At 47.2% G+C, this 20,418-nt stretch overlaps 1 protein-coding gene across 1 annotated transcript; it reads right to left on the reverse strand.

Annotated features, from left to right (window-relative positions):
- Positions 1-6,507: 6,507 nt before the first annotated feature.
- On the reverse strand, positions 6,508-9,556 carry LOC123419385 (nucleotide pyrophosphatase/phosphodiesterase-like). Its single transcript, XM_045107156.1, has 10 exons — positions 9,318-9,556; positions 9,072-9,163; positions 8,921-8,987; positions 8,645-8,764; positions 8,287-8,524; positions 8,115-8,196; positions 7,886-8,018; positions 7,531-7,736; positions 7,312-7,437; positions 6,508-7,213 (listed from the first exon to the last, which is right to left on the reverse strand). Exons 1-10 carry the CDS (start codon positions 9,507-9,509, stop codon positions 6,598-6,600), a joined length of 1,872 nt encoding a protein of 623 aa, XP_044963091.1. The 5' UTR covers positions 9,510-9,556; the 3' UTR covers positions 6,508-6,597.
- Positions 9,557-20,418: the final 10,862 nt, after the last annotated feature.

A 20,418-nucleotide genomic window follows, 5' to 3' on the forward strand; every position in this document is an offset into this window, starting at 1 on the left:
CATTCTTGTGTTGGGTAGCACCGGGAGCGGAGACCGATTACGTGGAGTCAGGAGAGTACGTGCAGGACGATCCAGAACCATTCCAAGCTGAGGATATCACAGGCAAGATGACATGACCTTGATCCCATATCTAGACTTGTTATGTTAGTTTTCGATTCCACGTTATTGCTCGCTGCCTATCACTGAAAATATATTGCCTCTTCATATGCCATGAGCCCAGACACCTTACTCTTTCCTAGCAAATTTGCATGGCTAGGTAGGCTTGCTCAGCTACTAATGTTAGCATTGTTAGTTGCAGGTGTTATAACTCATGAGCTGCCACGAGCTTGATATCATTATATTAATTTCTGTTATTAAATTAATGTACCTATATAATTGGTAAATGACGGGAGGCCTAGCCTTTTGCCGGGTGTCTTGTTCCGTTATTGCCGCCTTAGTTACCGGTTACCGGTGTTTGATTCCATATTGATCGCTCCTAACACATTCGGGGTTGTTATGGGGACCCCCTTGATAAATCGCGTAGTGTTAAGGCTTGTCCGGCAGGACCCAACTTTGGTACTATCTGCTAATCACATAATAATCTGCATAGGGAATAGCTACCCCGAGGAATTTAATCAACAACCCGGGCCAGTGCTCCCCATGAGTGTTGGTCCCACCTGAGCGATGTCCGGGGCCCCACTGGTCACCCAGAGGTTTAGCCATCCCGACGTCTAGCTCATCTGTCGTGTCCTGAGACTGAGATACGCGGCTCTTATCAGGGTCGTCGACACGACGGGAGGTCCTGCTAGCCTTGTCTTGCCTTAGCGGTATATCTTGCGTATAGGAATCCCGGTGAGGCTTTGGTTTACCCCAGAGTTGAGGTTTTCCTCTAAGGAATCCGACGAGATCACGAGATTCGTGATAGAGGATGCCTTTGCGGCCTGTGTTCGTTTGTGATGGACTAGTTGGAGCACCCCTGCAGGGTCTAATCTTTCGGAAAGCCGTGCCCGCGGTTATGTGGCAACTTGGAATATTTTGTTAACATCCGGTATTAGAAAACTTAAACTTAAACTAATAAAATATACCAACTGTGTGCGTAACCGTGACTGTCCCTTCGAAGATCTCTCCTCGATCCGGAACACGGTGGGGTTATGAATGCCGTAGGTAGGTGTTCAGGATCACTTTCTGATCAAGTGTTCACGATCGTTAGTATAGAACCCTGTCACTTCTCCTTTGCGTAAGCTAGCCACTTATTCAACCTTAGGATGCAGCAGCCTGAAACACTTCACCCCTTCCTTACCCAATAACATGACTAGTTCTGACACCAAGGTCTTAGATTGCTGAGTCCCCGTGACTCACGGATTCCTCCGAAACTTCCAGCAGGTACAGGTACCCCAGAGGCAGATGACCCCGATGGCACCCAGCTGGCGTGGCAGTACGACGAGGAGACAGACCGCCTTTACGTGAACTATCCCGAGGACTGAGCCGTGGTCGTGATCGTGGGCCTGCAGCGGGTAGCATAGCATTTTCCTTGTTTTGTAGTCCGTACCGGAACTACCTTGTTTGTATCTGCATTGTACTCTGTATTATTAATAAGAAGACAGTTGAATCCCAGATTGTCTACTGTAGTTATTATTATGTGCTATGTTTACTTGCTTGCGAAACGCTTAGATGCGCTTCTTTCCTATTCGGGGGCCTCGACCCCTAGATCGGAAAGGACCGCATCTTGGTCGTTACACGACGCATCCCCAATAGCGTGCCCGTGCCAGTGCAGCCGGTGTCGCCAGCCCGCTCCAGCTCCTCCCATGGCGAGTTCCGGCGGCGAACGGCGTCACTTACCCACTAGCCCGATGCAGCTCCTCCCATGGCGAGTCTCGGCGGCGAACAGCGATGGTGCTCGGTGGCGGACGGCGCTCTCACGTCAGCGTTCTCGTCCCACGGCGAATCCCAGCGATGGGCGGTGTCCCTTCCCCACTCTAATTCGACCCATTGCAATGCTCGACGGTGGATGCGGTGTGTCCCATCACTCGCATCTTGGCGGCTTCCTCAATGGCATCAGCACCAAATTAAGATCGGATCGGGACGAGGGAGAAAACAAGGGAGGACGAGAGGATGAAGACGTACATACACGGAACCGTAACAAATCTATATCTCTTCCTAATAATAAAGCACTGATGGCTTCTGTCGTCCGTCGTCGGCACTTTTGCACAAAAGTCCCTCCGCTTATGGGTATTCAACCCGCAATCCCTATGTTAGTGGAAGAAAATGTTTTGTCATCCAGCCCCCTCTCCTCCCTCCCTCCCTCCCTCCCTCCTCCACCCATCCAGGTCGGTTTCGCCGCTTTGCTCCTGCTGACGGTTCCGTGAGAGCGACGCGGGTCGAGGCTACCACCAACCAACCACGGAGTGGGCCAACGAAGCTTTGATGCGCCAGGCGCGGCCTCCCCCCGTCCTTTGATGGGCAACGCATGTCGCGGTTCCCTTAGATCCAAGTACCTGCACAGCTTCAAGCACCCCGCCTCCCAGCGCCACGACCCCGACCGCGACTACGACCACAACATCAACACCAACCCCGTCGCCGTCGTCGACTCCCGGAAGAAGCAGCCCGGCACCAAGCCGGCCGCCAAGATGGACGGCCACGCGGCCCCCGCGCAGCCCGCCACGGCCATGAGGCGTGGCGGGGCGGGCGCCCCCGCCGACCTCGGCTCCGTCCTCGGCCACCCCACGCCCAACCTGCGCGACCTCTACGCGATGGGCCAGAAGCTGGGGCAGGGCCAGTTCGGCACCACCTACCTCTGCACCGAGCTCGCCACGGGGGCCGACTACGCCTGCAAGTCCATCTCCAAGCGCGCTCCGGGCCTACAGATCGAGCGGCGCTGGATCGAGAGCAGGACGACGACTGCAGGGCTGCGAGAGGGCGAGGAACAGCAGGGAAGCAACGGAGGTCGGTGCGAGGCGAATCATGTCGGGATCAAGTGCATATTGTAGGCCGGGGGGATGCATGACTACCTGCTCTGGCAAGGGGAACACGACGGTGGTGGTGGCGAGGAGGCGGAGGCAACCGTTGTCCTCTGCTTTGGGCGCGAGGCGGATGAAACACTTGGGCTACAGAGCTGCGTGGAGGGGCCAGAGAGTGGTGTGGGTGCTGGATGCGACTTGGTACAGGTCCCCGGTGAGATAGCGATGGCGTAGAGGGGGTCTGGACACCAGCGGGTCCTTGGTCGACGACGCTCGGGCATCAGGCGACCATGGTCGTCTCTCTGTCAAAAAAAGAAGACATAGAGAGCTCCTAGAGAAAAGAAGCATGGGAGAGAGAAGAGAGATGGAGGAAGAAGGGGAGGGATCACAGACGACACGGAGAAGGACGCGTGACTGAGGAAGCAGCAGGTTGTTGTCGTCCATATCACACAGCGCGCGATTTCTTTGTGGTCTCTAGGCTAGCCGCATGTAATCCATCAACTAAATGTATTATATTCTTATAAGTGCAACCACCGTTTAAATCTATTTGATTTTGAATTAACAAGGTTGACTGTACATTATGTGTTCTCAATCCCTTGATTTGACCATCGTAGAATTGCTAATCCGTTGGAGCGCACCGGCACTTTCTTATTCTAGATGGGGAGCCACCAACCATGCCCCGATGATCCGTGGTGTGTAGATGTGTAGACAGTACGATGAGGATGTTTCAACGGACGAGGAGGAGCTCACTATTTCTAGGACGAGGAGGAGCTTGCGATTTCTAGACTCCTCCTGCCCAACATGTCGACACACTAGGAGTACTAGGGTTCGATGTTTTATTTGTACATGCTCCCGGTGCAACGCATGGGCTCTTTTGCTAGTTTCTTCTGACGCGAATAACAAATCTATTTATTCCTTGGCTATCGGATGCACTACCCGCTCCTTTAGATGAGATCAAAAGATAAAAACTATACTTGGCTTAGCAACGGGGAATTTGGTGGTTGTTAAAGGTAAACCTCGAGGTGTGATTTCCATCCCGTGCAGTCTTGTCAAGATTTTAACGACCAACAGCTTTTAGCCAACGTCCTTGCTGATAGATTTTGGAGTAGTGTAAGCGGTAATTAAATTACTTCGGTTAGGAAAGTAAGAGACACACGCAATTAGGAGAGAGATACTTTCTCTTTTTTTCTTCATTACAAGAACAAATGCATGCAATTAGTGAAGAGATATATTTTTCTCAGTACTAACGACGGAATTACGAGAAATTAGAAGAAATGTGTTTTACGTTATGGAATTAATTGAAAAATAAATTCACCTCATATAAAGAAACGGAAGGAGTATATGAACTGTTGGTCGACTAACCTAATTAATTGGGAAACTTGCTTTATGCAAGACCTACACTATCGGCAACATATGCACTTACTACGTAGCACGATATCTGGTGTCAAACGAAGAAAACGGCCGTTTTCTTGCCGCACACAAGTGAGGGACGACCACCGGCATTGTGCAATTGTCGTAATCGTGCGACCTTTGAGAATAAGAAGCTGATGTCTCCTTTTGATGTTATTTACTCTGCTTGTGGCTTTCTGACGTATTGGGCAGGGCTGTTGAGAAGGACAAAGATGCAATGGAGCGAGGGGCGAAGATGCTGAAGAGCAATGCATCGACTTTGATGAGGATCTGTGCGGCTTCGGAGGAGGCTTGATGGTGGGTTTATCATGTTTTGATGTTTGGTGCTGGTGAGTAGTTCAGGAGTTTGTGTGCCTCCCTGCATGGAGTGGATTCAAGCGATGACCTGTGTTTCTTCTGGAGCTTCTTATACTATCTTGAATTGCTTTGTGCGATGAGTGGGTGTTTTTGGATTTTCGCCCTACGGTAGGCTGCTCGATGACGAGTGCCTATGTGTGGGTTTCCCAAGAATGCTTTGGACTCGCACCCCTTTTCTGGTTTTCTTTTTGGTTTGGATACTGTACTTTTGTTATGTCAAAGTAACGGAAAGGGGTTGCCCGGTTCAAAAAAAAAAGAGACGACGACCCGAAAAAGAAAATACTACGGAGTACAAAATTAAACCCAATCAGCAGAGCTCTTTTTTTTTCTTTGAGTGGACCCAATCAGCAGAGCTCACGAAGAACTGTCTGCTACGAGAGGAGAGCCGCGTATATATAACTCCACCTGTGGGCTTAGAGCAACTCTAGCAGACCTCGCATTCGTCCGGCCCGTAAAACATGTTTGCAGTTCGCATAAACAGTTTTTGCAGGCTGGCCCGGGCTGACACAGATGCAGACCCCTTAAACGGATCCGTAAAAGAGCATATTCACGGAATATGCTTTGATGGGAAAAGCGCTGCAGGGCACCGCAACGGCGAGGTGAAAACCCACGAATACGCGGGTTGGGGCCGAGATTTTGCCGTGCCCCGCAAAATTATTTGCGACCGGGGTGGGATGCGGGGTTTGATCGGACAAGTTTTTCCGCCCCGACCCGTATTTTAACGGTTATTTTTCGGATCGGGACGAATGCTGTGTCTGCTAGAGTTGCTCTTATATGGCCAGGCTACGGCCAGAAACCGTATGGTTGCATATATAGCACTCTCGTAGCATTAGCCAAGTGGACAATCAATCTGGTTGGTTTTGGGGGCTTGGCCGGTTATCAACTCAACTTGTCTGTCCAACTGAACTTCTGAGTAAGTGGCCAAGTACGAAGCATCTCTCACGCAATATAAAATTGGCATCCGTACTGGTTCATGCACTCACATTTCTTTAAAAAAGGAGAGCTAGCTAGCTAATTGGTGGCGGCCCGATCGGCGTTGTCTCGGGCGCCATGGATATGCGTAGAAAATCACTAGTGCTCCGTTAGGATTGTCGGTTGAATCTACACTGTAAAATATGTCTATATATATTCATATATAGTTCTTTAGTGAAACACTTGAAAAAACTTACATTTAAAAACTAAGAGAATACATGCACTCGTAGCAAAATGTAGCACAAAATAATCATGTGCACGATGAAGTGCGCATGCATGGATGTCCTTGCGTCGCCTTTGCAATCACTGGCGACTAGCTATACGCAGATTGGTATGGACTGTCATGCATGGGCCAACGAGGGAGTGAGTGACCCGGCGAGCCGCAAAACATTCGATGCCGACCTGCGTGTGGAACTGGCCGAACCCATTGACTTCATTGCATGGCTAGTGGGCTTAGAGCATGTTTAATAATATAGTCAACTGCTGACTATATAATGTTGGCATATCATATATAGTATTCATATGTAGTCATTCATACAATAGGGTTAGCTATAAGGTTGACTATGTTTTTTTCTTTTTCAAAACGGAATAAGGTTGATTATATGAGTACTATTTTTGTTCATCTTCTCTCTATCTATGTCTTCATATCTATTGCATCTGTCTAGGAACACGCATATAGCATGACTCTTATATCACCTAACTACTGTACTTGCTCCTATGCCTGGCCAACCGCGACTAAAGCCCCTCACGTGCACCAGCTGGCCACCGAGCGCCCTGGGCCCAGGACTTTGGTCGCGGTTCGTCTTCCGAACCGCGACTAAAGAATTCATTAGTCGCGGTTCCTACAGTTTTGCGACTTATGGGGCTGGACGGAAGCCTTTTTTTCTACCAGTGAACATCACCATGATGTACAACTGGATGGTCACATAGCGAGTGTGGTGGGGAAGCAGCTGTCGTGCACGCAGCTGAGCACGTCGCGGTAGTCTCTCTGGATGGTGAATGAGTCGTAGACGTTACCATCACTACTCTTCTTGTACTCGAACAGAAGCGACGAGTGGTTGAAGGAAGTGAGCTTGACGAAGCCGTAGTCTAGATCCCTAAACAAGCTCCACTTGGGGATGGCCATGGCGTAGCTGGAGAGGTGGCTGCCGCCGCCGCCCGCCACGACGAAGATGGTGCCGTTCATGGTGCCCGAGTAGTGGCTCTTCTCGTTGTTGACGCACTGGCTCTGGTAGAGCGGGCACGTGCGCTCGTAGTTGTGGACGTGGCCGAAGAAGGCCATGTCGACGCGGTACTGCTGCCACAGCTTCTGTAGGCTCTCCCGGCCCTCGGGCTCCTCGTAGGAGCCCTCGGCGGCGTACCACGCGTTGGAGGAGTAGCCCAGCACCCGGTGCGCAGCGAAGATGAGCCATGGCTGGTGCTTCCGGTCCACCGTCGAGAGGCACTCCTCGATGAACTTGTGCTGTGGAGTACCTTCCCTCCAGTCGTGCCCCGTGTCCGCCACGCAAAACCGGAACATCCCGTAGTCCACCTTGTACCTTCGAATGGATGGCGGCCATTTCAGGTTCAATGGTTTCGAGTATATATATGGAAACAATACAAGTGGCAGCAGATGTTGAAAAATGTGTGTGCATACCAGAAGTTTGCTCTGTTTTCGGCCGGATAGTAGTACATGGTCTCGGCCGGCACGCCGCACTCACCGCCGGAGTCCTTGACGTCGAAGAATCCACCGGTGTTGGGCCAGTCCCTCTCGTGGTTACCGCTGCAGATAAAAGACAAGGACACATTTTTACATGACACTGCTCCATAGGTACACAATGGCCCAACGTGATTTTATGTATCATCTATTACGTACCTTGCAACCATGTAGGGCCTCCTGGCACTGATGGGGGCGACCTGTGCGGTGAACTGATCCCACTGAGAGAGGTACCCGTTGGCGTAGGGCATGTCGCCGATGTGGAACACGATGTCGTAGTTGTCCAAATCTTCGACCAGTGTGTCCGTCGTGTTCAAAGACCCCGGCTGGTAATTGGCGAACTCATTCGATCCGTCCCTCTCCGCCTGAAAATGAGAATGCCAAACAATTGTAGCATCTGACTATGTTTCAAACGACCATATATGCATGCCGGATTCCATCTATCAACATCAGAGTTGAGGGTACGATATTTGACATTTCATCTAGTATTTCATGTCACAAAGAGTAGTAGTACCTTTCCCATGTCACCGAAGACGATGATGCGCTGCAACGAGTTCTGTCCAGGGGTTGGCGGCGCTCGGAAGGTGTAGGGCTTTCCCCACACCACGGTCCCGTCGGAGAGCTCATGCCCAATCTTGTAAAAGTACCTGCATCACAAACCAGCCTTGTTCTTGAGTAAACGCCCGGCTGGCAGTATCAACACATCTGCCAAAGGACTAATCAAGTCTATAATCATTTAGTACTCTTTGTTGGGCCACAGATCTCTCATGAACGCCGTGTGGATGAACCCGGGGTCTCTCCACCCAACCGTGCGCGCCGGCTCGCCTAAGTGAAGACACACAACGCACCACTCTCGTCAGCTTCTCTCGTTTCATCGAACATGAAATCATGGGCAGAAACAGTGTGCCTACGTACTGCACATGCTGCCGCGGTTGAAGGTCAGCGTGCCGGCGGGCGTGCGGGTGGGGTTGGTCGCCCCGCCGCCGGTGGTGACCATGCCCCACTCGACCAACGGGTAGGCCTCGTCGATGTCGTAGCCGCTGGTCCACGTGACTGTCATCTCGTCGTGGGTCTTGCCCTGCGCCAGCCGCGGGAACACCGGGGCCTTGGGGTTCTTGAACGCCACCGGCTTCGACACCGCCACAAGTTTCGGCTACCAAAAGTAGGAAAACTTACGTAAAACCACCTTCACGACACATAAAACAGTTTTTTGTTTTTGCGACGAGACATAAAACAGTCGAGATCGTGGCAATGTAGTAGAACTAGTGGTTACATTTTCGAAGCCGCCGGTGAAGAGGGCGAAGGAGAAGTCGGAGCGCTGGTTGATGATCTGGAACCGGATGGTGCCCTTGCCCCAGTAGCGGTAGTTGCCCGAGTGGTTGGCGTACTGATACTGCACCCACAGGCCACAGCCACACATAAACCAAAAGATCAGTTCAGCTCGATCTTCATGCATGGCCGGACACATGCACCAATACAATCCATTTTAACTGGCAATTGCCATGCATGCATGAATTCTGAGAGAAGGCTAGTTAATTAGTAAACCGACCTTGATAGGCGCTGTGCAGAGTGCCGGCTCGTCGGCGTTCCTCCGTGGGTTAGGGCACGAGCCCGAGCTGCATACGAACAAGAGACAACAAGGATTAGAAACTGGTTGATTTGCGACTGGAACGCTAATGAGGAAAAGCTTATTTTACTACATGAAATCGGCGGGGGAGAAGACGGCGATCCAGTCGTCGGCGGAAGGGTTCTCCCACCCGTATTTCACGGTGACCCATACGGTGTCCTCGCCCTGTCAGGGACATCTGAGTTGCTTAGACATTTTTTCCATGACATAGAACAATTATTTAGCACTTTGTTGCTTTCCACATTCCAAATCCAAATGGATATCAAGCTAATGAATACTGTATTACTCTACTAGTGAACGAGCTAATCAATGTACGTACCTGGTCGCCGAGCAACGCCGGCGTCGCCCGCACGTACGCGGAGCCGTGCAGTTCCACGGTGGCCTTGTGGATGGCGATCTTGGACAGCGGCTGGATGCCCTCGGGCGGCGACGCGCCCACCGTCGCCGCCGCTACCGCCATGGCCAGCACCGCCGCCAGGAAGACGTGCGCCATCATCATCTCCTGTATCATATACGCACTGGCAGGCAGCTCCTCCTGCTGCTACTGGGGTCCAAGCTGGTGAGTGTCCAGTGTATGCCGGCCTATATGTAGTACGTACTGCCACCAAGTGGCAGGCCGCGTGAACCACGGGCTATGTTAAAAATTGGTAAGTACGTAGGACTCGATCCGTGGCCTCGTGATTCGTGGAGCACGTTGTTATGGATCTCGGCATGTGCTCTTGCTTTCTTTGGCTAATCTTCGTTTATCAGTCAAGACACATGTACACTCTCTCTCTCTCTCTCTCTCTCTCTCTCTCTCTCTCTATATATATATATATATATATATATATATATATATATATATATATATATATATATATATATATATGCTTTTAGTAACTTGGATTGGATCAGACGATCAATCGCGATCGGGGATCCGCGCACGCGCGTGCACACGGCACGCATCGATCTGTGATTGACGGTGTGAGTGATGCGATTTCAGTACTACCTCCATCACAGTTTATAAGGCACGCGCGTGTACCTATGTCGTCAATTTGATTTATATAAAATTTATTGTTTAAAATAAAAATTATATCATTAAAAAATAGAACATCTAAAGTTTTTAATGATATATTTTTTATAATATATGTTTATCATTAAGTTGATTAAATTGACGACCTAGATACACGTGCCGGACTTATAAACTGAGATGGAAGGAGTACTAAGAGCTAGTAGTAGTAAGGGTTTGGTCAACGAGCATTGAATCTGCATCACAAGTGGAAGGATAGATAGTCTGATCTCATCGACATGTACATGTCACTCTCTAAGCATCTTGAATGCTATCCAAACTGTTGAGGGGAAGATAACATAATGCTATCCAAACTGTTTTGATCGATCGCGGGTTGGTCATCAAACCGGTCAAATTGTGATGTATTTGGTGCTAGAAAGTTCGCAAACTGCTCTTGAAATGGCAAACGTGGAGCTTGAAAATCTCGGTCTCCGAGTTTCTTCCTTTCGGAGACAGGTTTTGGTGTTGGTGCTGCGATCTTACTAGTAAGTGAGAGTAGTAGAAACTAAGATTTTAGTCAACGAGCATTACGTGGAGTACATCACAAGTGGAAGGATGGTGGTTAGAGCCACATGCAGTTGGGCGCCAATAGGATGGCAGCATGGCATGCACGTGATGCATGAGTTTTTTAAGATCTGCTTGTCATGTGTAATGGTCGGGGGATGAGGGGGTTGGATCCAGATTCCAAGGGCTCAACAAGAGACGCGAGATAGGGTGCCGTCGTCGGAGCGTGGGAAACGACTCCCCTGAGAATATACACATTACAGAGGGGTCGGTGACTTGTGGGCCAGCTTGCTGGGTCGCTACCAAGTGGCAATTTTGTTGAGTGTATGTGTATAAGGCCTTCGGACACGCTACTTATTGATTTTTGTTGTGATTGTGTTACTAACGGCACCGCCTGCTAAGCTTTGTTGTGAATTTGAGGCCAACCATTTGTGTAAAACTGTTTTGAAGAAGCTAGCTAGATGACCCTGCCTAAGCAAGTCCCAACCGAAACCGTAGCTTCACTCACCAACAGCAAGGTGTCGCCACGAGAGCTTGGAAGAAAGGGAGCAATACCTCTGAATTATCAGTTAGCAGCTGTACAAGACCACTCAGCTACTAAAATCATGAAAATAACTCTTTTGAAGAAGCTAGATGACCCCGCCTACTTCATCACTCCACTCGTCAATCCTCAAAGCACTTTACAATGTATTAGCAAGCTCGAAAGGGCTTTCCTTTGGTCGGGCTCGGGTACGACGACATGTGTCAAATGCAAAGTGAATTGGGAGCTTGTTTGCCGTCCTTCTTAATATGGGGGACTAGGGGTCCTTAACACTGACAAGATTGCATGTGGGTGGTCCGTGCCATGAGGTAGATCTCAGATTTTTCTATGCTTCAAAAACCATCATTGCGCGAAATGGTGCTAGAACTCCCTTTTGTGACTCCCCGTGGCTTTTCGGACGAAAACAAAAGGAGATCACTTTCACTAATGCAGAAAATCCTAGCTATAGTATGACAAAAATGACCTTTCTAACATGGACATCCGACACCATCAATATGACATCACAGTTAAAAAATAGTAATGGCATTGGAGACAACATCAATAGTATCCGGAATACCTATGGTGTCGGATTATGTTGTACGTCGGCATTATGATTTGTATTTATGTCGTCCACATTATTCCTACGTCGCAACTACAGAAAATATATTGCAGGTGTTGTACCTTCTTAGCACGCCAGTACTTAAATTGTAAACATTCGAAAATAAATGCCATGGCAGCGGAAAGAAACAATGTTCGCATGGCAAAATAAGGTAACAAATAATGGCAATTCAAAAACATTCAAGATAACTATGTAACATCGTACATAGTGCTTAAATAGTTATTTAAGATAACTAGTAAGTTTTAAAGTGGGCGCACGAAGGAGTTTCTGTTGAGGGGCGACTGGGGCGACTGCAGGGGCGACTGCAGGGGTGACTACGGGGGCGACTATATGCCGATCACCGCCGCCGGCAAGCCTGCCGGCGATCGGTTCTGGGCGCTGGCTGCCGACGATAACGAAGACGAAGACAGTTAGCCGGATGCCTCCTCGCCGACGCCATCTGACTTGGTGTGTGAATCATTACTTGCAGGTTACACAGAAGAACAAGTAGCAAAATCGATCGAGGGATTCATCCCGTCATCTAATAGAGCGTGGAATGGAACGGGATGCAACGATGATGAAAAAATCGAAGTGCTCCGGCGAGTTGTTCACCGGCGAACGTCTGCATCGGCGGTTCGGCCATGGAAGGGTCCGATACCTAAGGTACGATTACCAGCCCTAACACTTGCGGATTTCATAGATACGTGGAAACAAGTCCCATTCAGAAGGAAGAAACGTCGTTCCTCGGGGTGCAAGCCGCCGCCGGCGAATATTCCGGCCAAAACGGATCTCGGGATCCGAGACTCACGGGAGCACCGTTTGAATACGCTGCTGCTTACGCATGGGCCTGAAACGGGATCGCATGGGCTTCTGGCGGATGGGTATATGGCCCATCCGAGCACATTGCAAGATCAACGACAGGAGTCCATCTCGTCCACGTTACACTGCGAGTACGGGACGTCTTTTATCTCAGAGAATACTAGTCCAGCTAGGGTTCGGCCTGACTATTCGGGATTTCCATCGACAACAGGTCGTGCTCGACGGGTTTCGAAGCTAGCACCGACGATGGCTGAGCCTCCTCCAGGGAGTGCGACTGGCAATCGTTCGGAGCAAATTTCGGCTACGGTTACTAAGGCAGCAGCGGCACATCGGGAGGCCGATGGTGTTCCTGCAGGAGTTCATACTCGCGGGACTACTGCCGGAACTGATGCTCGCGGTGGTGGGACAGCTACTGGAGCCGGAAGGGGTGGCGCGACTGTTGCCGGGGCTCTTACTCGTGCTGGTGGGATTGTAGCTGCTGCAGGGGGTGCAGGACGCGGTAGCGGCAGAGGACATGGATACAGGTATTATGGACACAATTGGAACGAAAGCTATGGTGGCCCAGGAGGGGGACGAGGTAACTGGAACGCTGGAGGAGGTCGTGGGGGAGGTACTAATATGTGGCACCGACCCTTTCATCCTCCGGAAGGAAGTTTTGTCGAAGGAGCCAGGGGTACGAACTATCGTCCGCGAGGTGCTAGAGGTGGTCGTACTTTTGGGCGGAATAATAATTTGCCCAAGTGGAAAGAAGTAACACCGGCGGCGACTGACAATGTTGAAGTCAACAATTCTGATTCTAATTTGTCTATGGAGGCTGCACCTAAGGCAGCTGAGGACAGAGACCAGGCTCGGGCTAATAAGGCCGCTCGTAAGAAGGAGAAGTTAACATGCTATAGATGTGGAGTTCCTGGACATTTTGTCGTGGATTGCACTACGGCATTATGCGATATTTGTCTAAAACCGGGACATGAAGAGAGCGCTTGCCCATTACTTCTAGTTCCGAAGCCGGTCATTAATATATATGGTGTATGTCAAAATAGACTTATGTTTTTTGAGACACCACGGTCTACATCACTTATTGTTCCACCACGTCTTGAGAGCTCAAGAATGGGACTAGTTAAAGTTACTAATGGATCGCTCTTAGCTGACCAAGTCTCGCAGCAATTGAGAAGACTTGTGGCCGAAACATACCAGTGGGCACAGAACGACTTGATGATCATTGCTTTCAAGTGGAGTTTCCTAGAAGAGAGGATCTCCAACGTTTGCTTACTTTTGGGGTCAGCAGGGTCAGTGGGAGCAAATGTATGCTTGAGTTTGAGGAGTGCAAAAAACCGGAACCACAAGGTACACGGTTACAGAAGGTATGGATCAGGTTTTCAGGCATACCAGAAACTTTACTTAATGATTTCCTTATTGTATGCAGCCTTGGATCACTTATTGGCAAGACCGAAAAGGTCGACATGCCGTTCACTCGCAAAAGGGGGATAGCCAGATTGCTTGTGATGGTGTTAGATGTTGAATATATTCCTGATTTCGCACCTTGGTCATATGATGGAGTTCATTACGATCTTGATGTGGAGGTAGAGGTGGACGTACCTACAAAGTCTAACGATGGTGATGTTGATATGACTGATGGAGATGAGCGTGATAAGGATCATGGTGATACAGATAAAGATAAGAGCTCTAACAGGTCTAAGGATGGCATTCATCCTTCATCATCTTCTGCGAAGGATAAGTCATCTTTTAATGAGGTTGCACCTTCATCTTCTTCTGCCCATATGGATACCCTAGGTCTCGGATCATTTGAGGTGATGCATGATATGGGTCACTTAGGGGGTGCAGCTCAAGTAATGTTGGGTGCTCAACAAAAGATTAATGAAGCACTAACAACTACTGTCACTGGCAACCATACATGCATGATGGCACATCAGGAGGACATGCCACATGACATACATGGCACTGCGGTCAACAATGTTATTGTACATGTTCCAAATACCAATCAGCTACAGCATGCGTGCATGGCCCAGGACATGCACGGGGCCAAAAGCCACATACAGCATGCATGCACGGTCCAGGAAAGTGCAATACTCCGAGCGCAGCAGGATAATAGCGGAGGCAAGGCTATGTTTCCTAGTACGCCGCAGGGCAACGGCATCCAGGTTTGAAATAACTGCATGCCGCAGGATTCGAGGGAAAGCACTGCATTGAACCATACTCCTCAAAATCATTTTTTTCCTTCCACGCCGGCGGGCAGCGACAGGCAAAATTCCATGTCTCACGACTTGAGGGGTGATGGTATCTTAACACTGCAGCGGACAGGAGAAAGCCCTGGTCAACATTGCAGTGACAATCCGGTGCATCATGACATCGTGATAACTGTGTGCAGCGAGAGTAATTTGCAGATTCATTCGCGGTCCCAGAATTTGTGTGACAATGCACGAGGCATCATTCAGGAGGACCACGTGACATATCCTATGAACATATTACCCACAGCTCATAAGGCTGATTCGGAGGGAGATGCAGCTACGGCAGGATGTGCGACAGACGGTCGTAAACCTTCAACGGTATCTATGGAGGAGGTGATCTCATTTAGAGGGATCGCAGGTCCTTCATCTGGAAATAAACGCTACAGCCAACGTATCCAGGAACAACCAGATGTTGATGACATGTCCATAGGGCGCGCCATGAGGGCCGCTAAAATCCGAGATGCTGAAAACACTTCAGGTATGTGTGTCGTTCCTCAAGCATCAATTCTTCAACTTTTAGATTCAGATATTATTAATAATGCTAGCGACATAGGTATTTCTCTTGGTTCCTCAGGCAAACAATTAGCTAAATCTATCAATGATATTTTAGACTTAGAAGCAGACAGAACCATTGATTTTATTCAGCATTTAGCAGCGTTAAAACCAATGAAAGATTCAGATATTAATGACTTAGGAGGTGCACAATTACAGAATCTATGTGACAATTTACTACATTTAGAGGAAGATGAGGTAGAACTGGATGACATGGGATCGGAGGGGTATGTGGCTCCTTCGATTGACGGTTGTCATCCAAATGTCACAATAGTAAAAAATAACTTAGATGATATTAAAGACAAACCCAAGAGACCTTGGAAAAGAAAAGTATTTCCTCAATCAGCGGTCAGGAGGAGTGCCAGAGTAAAACAAAAGAAAAAATTCCATGATGAGATATGAAAGGAATTTTTTGGAATAGCAGAGGTCTAGCGGACTTGGCTAAAATAAGGTTCCTTAGAGAAGCATCTCTCGAACATAAACTTGACTTTATAGCTTTACAAGAAACGGGTAGGGATAACTTCACACCGCAATTTCTTAATATCCTCTCGGGAGGGGTTGATTTTGACTGGCATTGTTTGCCGCCAAGGGGAAGATCTGGTGGGATCTTACTTGGGGTAAAATGTGAAACATTAGAGGTGATGAATGTGATATATGGCGAGTTCACGGTTGACTTTCGACTGAGGTCGAAGATCGATGGGTTCAGGTGGGCTCTGGTGGCTGTATATGGGGCAGCGCAACCAGAACTCAAACCTGATTTTCTTGCAGATCTGGTACGGATTTGTGGAGACGAAAGATTACCACTAATGGTGGGGGAGACTTTAACATCATTAGAAGACAAGATGAAAAAAATAATGATAATTTTGATACACGGTGGTCCACTATGTTTAACATGGTCATTGAGAGTCTTAATTTGAGGGAGATTGATCTCACTGGTAGACAATTTACTTGGGCAAATTCTTTACCGGTACCAACATATGAGAAATTGGACCGGGTACTGACCAGTGTTGAGTGGGAACAGAAATACCCCCTGGTTACAGTACAGGCCTTGCAAAGAGCTATATCTGATCACACACCTCTCCTAGTGGATTCCGGAGAGGCAAATCATGTGGGAAATAGAAATATCTTTTCTTTTGAATTAAGTTGGTTTGAAAGAGAGGGTTTCATGGATCTCATAGCCGAAGAATGGGCAAGGGATTCGGGTGGGATAACAAATATCGAAATATGGCAAAATAAAATTAGAAATTTACGTCAGTTTTTGAGAGGATGGGCAAAAAATCAGAGTGGTAAATATAGACTTGAAAAAGAACTGCTCAGTCGTCTGATTGATGAATTAGACATTAAAGCGGAGTCTAATCAACTCAATTTGACGGACAGGAATAAGAAGATTGATGCTGAGAGGAGGTTGCAAAAACTCCTAAGAGAAGAGGAGATGCAATGGACAACTAGAGCCAAGGTGGCAAAGGTGGTTCATGGGGATGATAACACACAATTCTTCCACATGATTGCAAATGGCAAACACAGGAAGAAAAAAATAACTCAACTTGAGCAAGATGAAGGAACAATTATAGGACACGAGAACTTAAAATTATATATCTCTGAATTCTACAAAAAATTATTTGCTAAACCAGAAGAGACGTGGGTCTCTCTGGATGAAAGCATCAATCATGATATACCTCAACTAAATGCAGATGAAAATGAGGTGTTATCAGCTCCATTTACAGAGAAGGAAGTATATGACTCAATCACACAAATGAAATTAAATAAAGCACCGGGACCAGATGGGTTCCCTCCAGAGTTTTATAAGAAATGTTGGTACATCATTAAAAGCGACTTGATGCGTATGTTTCATGATTTATTTAATGGTCAGTTCCAATTATTCCATCTCAACTTTGGAACAATTACATTGTTGCCAAAAAAGGCGGAAGCTATTCGAATTGAACAGTTTAGACCGATATGTCTGCTGAATGTGAGTTTCAAGATTTTTACAAAAGTTGGTACAAATAGATTAACAAAGATTGCTAATTCTGTAGTCCAACCGACGCAGACTGCGTTCATGCCTGGGAGACATATCTTGGAGGGTGTTGTTGTCCTACATGAGACGTTGCATGAAATCCATACAAAGAAACTAGATGGGGTTATATTTAAAGTGGATTTCGAGAAAGCATATGATAAAGTCAAATGGTCTTTTCTCCAACAGGCCTTACGTATGAAAGGATTCAATGATAGATGGAGAAATCAGGTTGATAATTTCATCCAAAAAGGGAGTGTAGGTGTTAAAGTTAATGATGACATAGGTCATTTTTTCCAAACACACAAGGGACTCAGGCAAGGTGATTCATTATCCCCAGTGTTGTTTAACATAGTTGCAGACATGTTAACAATATTAATACATAGAGCCAAAGAAAAAGGCCAAGTTGGAGGCCTCATACCACATCTTGTAGAAGGAGGGGTGTCTATTCTACAATACGCGGATGATACAATTATTTTCATGGAGCACGATATGGCCAAAGCAAGGAACATGAAACTATTATTGTGTCTTTTTGAACAATTATCAGGATTAAAAATAAATTTCAACAAAAGTGAACTATTTTGCTTTGGAAAGGCAAAAGAGGAACAAGACGCTTATAGACAGCTTTTTGGATGTGAAATGGGATCACTACCATTTAGCTATCTTGGGATTCCCATTCATCATAGGCGACTGACGAATAAGGAGTGGAAATGTATTGAAGATAGATTTGAAAAAAAATTAAGTTGTTGGAAGGGCAAGCTTATGTCATATGGAGGAAGGCTAGTATTAATAAATTCGGTGTTAACTAGCCTACCCATGTTTCTCTTGTCTTTTTTTGAAATACCAGTAGGGGTTCGGAAAAGACTAGATTTTTATAGGTCTCGTTTCTTCTGGCAAAGCGATGAGGCCAAGAAGAAATACAGACTGACACGTTGGGATATTATATGTAGACCTAAAGAACAGGGTGGTATGGGTATTGAAAACTTAGAAGTCAAGAACAGATGCCTTCTCAGCAAATGGCTTTTTAGGCTATCTACGGAAACTGAAGGAATGTGGTTTCAAATACTTAAAAATAAATACTTACATTCAAAAACTTTAGCACAGGTTAAAGTTAGACCAGAGGATTCTCCTTTCTGGAAAGGTCTAATGAAGGTAAAGGTGACCTTTTTCCAGCGGGTAAGATTTGTAGTTGGGGATGGTGCATCAACAAGGTTTTGGGAGGATACTTGGTTGGGAGACACTCCCCTAGCCCTTCAATATCCAACTCTATATAACATTGTCCAACGAAAAGAGGAATATGTTGCCACGGTACTTCAATCCATACCTCCTAGCATACAATTTAGGAGAGCTTTAGTTGGACAACGGTGGAACACATGGTTACATCTGGTCAGAAGGCTAATGCAGATTCAACTATCTACCCAGACGGATACTATTCGTTGGACTTTGGCTGCCAACGGAGTATTCTCAGTTAAATCCATGTACATTGATCTCATTAATATTGCACCAATATCTAGATCACTACATATATGGAAAATCAAGGTGCCCCTAAGGATTAAAATTTTCATGTGGTTCATACACAAGGGTGTGGTATTAACCAAAGATAATTTAACAAAACGAAGATGGAGAGGCAGGGTGAATTGTTGTTTTTGTGAGCAAAATGAAACAATTAAACATCTGTTCTTAGACTGTCCCCTTGCAAAACTTCTTTGGCGCACACTACATATAGCTTTTAATATATCTCCACCTACATGTATGAATTCGTTATTCACAACGTGGCTCAATGGAGTCGACGGCAGAATATCGAAACTTATTAGAATTGGAGTCTGTGCGTTATTTTGGGCTATATGGAATGCTAGGAATGACATGATTTTTAATGGCAAGAATTTCAATAACTTTTTGCAGGTTATTTTCAGAGCAACATCATGGATCCGTATGTGGTCGTTACTCAGTCATGTGGAATCCAGGGATCTTATGGATATTGGGTGCAACCGATGGGAGACGGCCTCTCGGGTTATCTTCAACCGATTTGGATGGCGTGCTAATAATAGGCTAGGTGTATAGGCATCGTAGTCTGTTATCAGTTAAGCCGGATGGGCAATTTATCTGTTTAATTTTGTACTCAGATTCAGAGATTTGTGGACATCACACATATTTTCATTTATTATTAATAATATGGCTGCATGCATCGATTGATGCAGAGGCCGGGGGCTCGTTTCCTCCTTTTAAAAAAAAGTAAGTTTTAAAGTACGATAACACAGAACCATACACACATGTCGATGATAAGCTACTAGTACTGTAAAACCAACAGCATAGGTAGCTGACACTATCCTATTACATATAGTCATAAGGATCATTAAGGTATTTCTTCGATGGATCCTCGTTCGAGGAAGTTGGCGTGCCCCCAACAAAAGTTGTGGCTAGCCATTTCTTCAATAGTGTCCGCTCATCTTTGAAGACTCCTGGAGAAAAAATTCAAAGGTGCGCGAAACCCTCAACAACGACGCATGGATCCTCAAAATTCACCCTACCTAACTTGACGAGTTCTAGGAGGACACCATCATTTGGAAGCACACAAATAGCGGACTCTACCGCCTACAAGGCGCAATTCCTCGGCTTGGTGCTATCCCTCATGGATCAAATGGTATGGAAGGTTTGGGCACCTCCTACGACCATGTCCTTCGCGTAGTTGGACATCCAAGATAGGATTTGGACCGCCGATAGACTTATGAAATGCGGGTGGCCAAATTGTGGTATTTGTCCACTTTGCAAGGGTGTGCAAGAAAGCGGGCCTCTCCTCTTCTTCAATTGCTGCTACACCATAAGGCTCTGGAATTTGGTCATTCGCAAACTACACATCGAACACATGAACACATCTACATGGAATCTGGAAGACACTGTCAAAGGGTGGTGGGCGAATAGAACCGGCACCGGCACTCCAAATAGAAAAGCCATGGCATCGTTAACAATGCTAGTTGGACAATTTGGAATGAAACAAACGCCCGGGCATTCCTCAACAAGAGTGCTCCACCACCTATAGTTCTTGGCACCATTATTTGTGAGGAAAAACTTTAGATCACCGCCGGTACAATGAAATTACGGTCTATCATAGTGCGAGAGTAATT

Source organism: Hordeum vulgare, chromosome 1H, assembly GCF_904849725.1.
Source record: "Hordeum vulgare subsp. vulgare chromosome 1H, MorexV3_pseudomolecules_assembly, whole genome shotgun sequence".
Lineage (NCBI taxonomy): Eukaryota > Viridiplantae > Streptophyta > Magnoliopsida > Poales > Poaceae > Hordeum > Hordeum vulgare.